Source organism: Euprymna scolopes, chromosome 21 (genome assembly GCF_053919585.1).
Source record: "Euprymna scolopes isolate OS-2025 chromosome 21, ASM5391958v1, whole genome shotgun sequence".
Classification (NCBI taxonomy): Eukaryota; Metazoa; Mollusca; class Cephalopoda; order Sepiida; family Sepiolidae; genus Euprymna; species Euprymna scolopes.
Window position 1 is genome coordinate 89353693 of NC_136502.1, and position 4651 is coordinate 89358343.

At 36.0% G+C, this 4651-nt stretch overlaps 1 protein-coding gene across 1 annotated transcript; it reads left to right on the plus strand.

Moving 5' to 3' along the window:
• Positions 1-2092: 2092 nt before the first annotated feature.
• On the plus strand, positions 2093-2605 carry LOC145242860 (general transcription factor II-I repeat domain-containing protein 2-like). The gene has a single exon (XM_080105975.1). The coding sequence runs from the start codon at positions 2093-2095 to the stop codon at positions 2603-2605; it is 513 nt and encodes a 170-aa protein (XP_079962101.1).
• Positions 2606-4651: the final 2046 nt, after the last annotated feature.

Consider the following 4651-nt stretch of genomic DNA (forward strand, 5'->3'; position numbering starts at 1 on the left):
AGCTTGACGAATCCTAGAGTGGATGAAACGCCGAGTATTCAGTGTAGCTTAATCGCCATATATATTTTATAAATTACTATATATATATATATATATATATATATATATATATATATATATACATACTGCGTGTCCGATTATTGACGCGATAACATTTTTCTACCAGTTTCAGAAATTTACCGGTAGTTTCGTATCAAAAGCTTCGGAAACGTTGGCAATGCTGAGCTGCGCGTAATGTGAAATTTCCTACTATTCCGCGCAATGTAAAAACTTGCTACCGTAATTGCTGAACCACGGTATTTGAGGCGTGTCAAATTATTAACAACGCAGTTTGTTTCGTCAATAAAATAGGTTGTAAAAGTGGTTTGAGTAGTTCTGAAAAGATTACTATTACAGAACAGCCGGCAAAAAGTAAAACTACCCTCAAAATATCGAAAATAATAGGTAGGAACCAACAAACTGTGAATAACTCTGTCAAGGACCCTACAAATGTACGTAAGAGAGCTGATAAAGGTAAATCTAGAGTTGTTTCACGCCATTCTCTACTCCAAATTAAACGTGAAGTATTTAAGAACCCTGTGCAGATAAGACGAGAAGTATTTGACCAAGCTGGATTAAAGAATGTCTCAAAAGGCACTCGATGTCGCCTTCTGAAAGAAGTGACAAAGTCTGTTAAGTCTGTGATAAAGTCTCCCTTAAAGCAACATTACATACAAAACCGATTGAAATAGGCAGAGGACAACATGAAAATGGATTTTTCCAAAGTTTTGTTCACGGATGAAGTGCGTGTCACTCTTGATGGCCTAGATGGCTGGAGCAAGGGATGGGTCTTAGATGGACGACTTCTTTATCAGCGTTTAAGGCGCCAACAAGTTGGTGGGATAATGATATGGGCTGGGATTATTGGAGGTATTTTAGTTGGCGCATGGAAAGCCCCAGAAGGCGTAAAAATCACGTCAAATACTTACATAGCTTTTCTGAAGTAACACTTTGAACCATGACTGAAGAAACAAAGGTTGACGTTCAGAAGAACTATTATTTTTATGCAGGATAATGCTTCTTTCACATGCAGCAAACAAACGCAAAGAATATTTGCAACAACTGGGGGTCTCTGGCCTACGAAAGATGGAGTGGCCTACGAATTCATCAGATTTGAACCAAATTGAGAACATTTGGTATATCATGAAGCGACACCTCTATGCAAGTGGACGCCAATTTAAGAGCAAAGATGAGTTGTGGGATGCTCTCCAAGAGGTATCGCGAGGAATAACTGTTGACGAAATCACAAATTTGACTACTTCTGTAGACAAACGTCTTTCATAAAAGTCACAACGTCTTTCACAAGTCATTCCTTAAAATGGATCGCATATCCCCTACTAATTATGTCAAAGTAGAAATTGCTATGTAATTATTGTGTTCTAAGCATTTTTCCTAGTTCATTTAATGTTTGAAAATTATTTCAATAAACAAGATATGGGTATATTTTGTTTTTTTTCCCAACCTCGTTAATAACTTGACACACTGAAATCAACAGATATTCCTGTCTTCTGTCATAGTTTCGCTAATACTGCTTTAAATACTTTTATTTTCTGACTGGAATAGCAGAATTGCTATCCATGGATTCTCTCAAAGACACAGCCACTGGAAACGATTTATACAACAGTATCACTAGCAGTCTAATCAGGTCTAGGTTAAGCCTGGATAAACTGGCAAGTATTACAACTGATGGTGCTCTTTCACTCAGAGGCAAACACTGTGACCTTGTGATCTTGATGAATAAAACAAATCAAAGATTTTCCATCGCACAGTGTGTTGTCTTTTTACTGCATCATACATCAAGAAAGCCTCTGTAAATCATCTTCGAAACTCAAACATGTTATGGATCCAGTAGTGCGTGCAGTGAACTTAAGAGCACAGGGACTGAAACACAGGCAGTTCCAAGGTTTCTTGTATGTTGTATCACACAAATATCCGATGGTTAAGTGTGGGGAAAGTACTGAAGAGAATATGGTACGTTAAAGCAGAGGTTGTCATGTTTTTTTAATATGAAAGAAATTCCTTGTGACTTTTTAAAAGAAATGGAGTGTGACGAATGGCTTGTGATTTTGTATTTGCTGTAGACATATTGCAAAAGCTGAGTGAGTTAAATACAAAACTACAACGCAAAAGTGTATTTGCTCATGAATTGTATGTTGAAGTGAAAGCGTTTCAATTGAAACTTAAACTTTCTGCCAAGCAGCTTAAAGAGCAAAACTTTGTTCAGTTTCCTCTGTTGAAAACTCGTGCTGTTACACAAGCATTATCAGACAAATACAGTTCCCACTTGATGGCTCTAAAAGAGGAATTTATCAGAAGATTTGCTGATTTCAAGGCAATTCAAGGACAGTTTGATTTGCTCAGCTCACCTTTTATATGTGACGTTGAAACAGCTGCCGAAGAACTACAGGTAGATCTTATTGATTTGCAAGCCGACAACTCTTCAAAAAGTCTCTTTGAAAATAAACCACTAGTCGAATTTTATGCATCTTTGCACCCAAAAAAGTTTAAAAATCTGAAAAATTTTGCAAGGAAGATGTTTGTTATTTGCTTCGACTTACATATGTGAGCAGACTTTTTCCATATTGAAAATTAACAAGTCAAAGAACAGATCACTTATCACAGACTTAAATCTTCAGTCAGTGTTAAGAATCAGTACAAGCAACTTAGCACCTAATTTCAACAAACTTGTAAATGATTACAATCAGTTGCATCATTCTTACCGAGTCATTTTGATTCTTCTGTTGCTCAGTTGCTGAGCTATTATGTTTTTCAAATAAATATATTTCATATGAAATTACTGTTTCAAAATATTAATAGAAATATGTTTTCCTCTTAAAATTGAGTTACTTTATTTTTAAATAAATGTGCTTCATGTGACGTTTCTTTTTTAATATATAAATTCATTTTTGTCCTTTGAGTTACTTTATATGCGTATATTTTAAAGATTTTATTCTAAAATATTAATTAATAAGATATTTTTTAATCTCTTTAAACAGAGTTACTTAAGAATTGCTTTTATTCTTAAAACAAGGTTATTTGTTTTTCAAATGTGTTTCCTATGAAACTCATACTTAAAAATACATATTAATAAAATTGTTTCCTTTTAAAGTTTAAAGTTACTGTATCTTTCAAATAAATGTGTTTTATGGGAATCTTCTATAGTACTTTAAAATGCTAATAAATAAAAATTAATTATATTTTTTCTCTGAAATCCTTTTATTTTGTCTATCTTAAATATCAATTTTATTGGAAAATATACTATGCGGCCCAGTAAAATGTAGAATTTTTTAATGCGGCCCTTGCACTGAAAAGTTTGCCCACCCCTGCTCTAGACCGACTCGACTGACATTTACGCTTCACATATGTCAATTTCAACTAAATGCTCGTCGCGGTTACCGCCGGCCGAAGGGTATGTGCCATGCTAATGGAGTCAAAAATGAATTAGTAGCCTTCGACCGGCGATAATTGTGACTCCCTGAACTAATGATTCCTGATATGACGAACTACTAACGTTTGCGCATATTAAAAATAGTCTATATATTAATACGATAGCTTGTGTGTTATTTTGTGTGTCACGCTTACATATTTTTTTTTACAAAGGCATCACCACATTATCAAGGCCCAGAGGCCACTCAAGGATAAGGGTTAAAGAGTGTACAGTAGAAATTGGTCAATATAGTAATCATTAGTAATGAAAATTTGGTAAATTTGATAACTTATATGGAACGGCTTATCAAGAACTTATTAACTTTAGACTTGAACACAACCATATTGTAGTCAGCCGGAAAGCAGGAAAACGGAAGACAATTCCACAGGCGTGCAGTTCTAAGAAAGAAGCTTTGTTCATGGAATCTACGTTTAGGTTTAGGCACAGATAAAGAGTGGGGGGAATTATTGATAGTGTTTACAGCTAGACGAGTGTTTCTTGGGAAAGTTCGGCGAGGGGAGACCATAGATTGAAGCTCAGTTGAACACTTTCCATGAAAATAACGATACATCAGAGACAAACTCGCAACATCTCTTCTGTGAGATAGAGGTTGCAAGAAGGAGAAAAGGACATCTCCTACGAGGCTACGAAGTCTATTTTGAACTCTATCAAGGCAGGACAAGTCCTTTCTAGCAGCTCCTGCCCAGATGTGGCAACAGTATTCCATCCTTGGACGTACCTGGCTCTTATATAGATAGAGAATAGCATCAGCAGTGAGATATCTACCGGATCGATAGAAAGATCCCACCATTTTCCCAGCGGCCTTGGCAACAGATTTGATGTACGTGTTCCATTTAAGATCAGGAGTAATGGTCAAGCCCAGAAGCTTGTCAAAACTTGAGGCCTCCTCAAGACGAGAGCCATTCATTTCAATTGATGACAAATGTGGATTAGGATGTTCATGATGTAAAGAGAGAAGCTTGGTTTTAGATGCATTAAAAGTAACCAGCCACTCCTTTCCCCATTGTACTACGTGCTCAAGATCAGAGGAGAGAGAATTGGAGAGAACTTGGTCGTTTACTGTCTTAGATGTGGTACCATAAATGGTAGTGTCGTCAGCATAAATGTCTACAAATGATGTAAGGATATGATCTGGAAGATCATTAATGTAGATCAGGAAAAGAG

Bases quoted from the DNA above. Each gene is read 5' to 3' on its own strand.
- LOC145242860 (XM_080105975.1), top strand. From the start codon at position 2,093: ATGGCTTGTGATTTTGTATTTGCTGTAGACATATTGCAAAAGCTGAGT.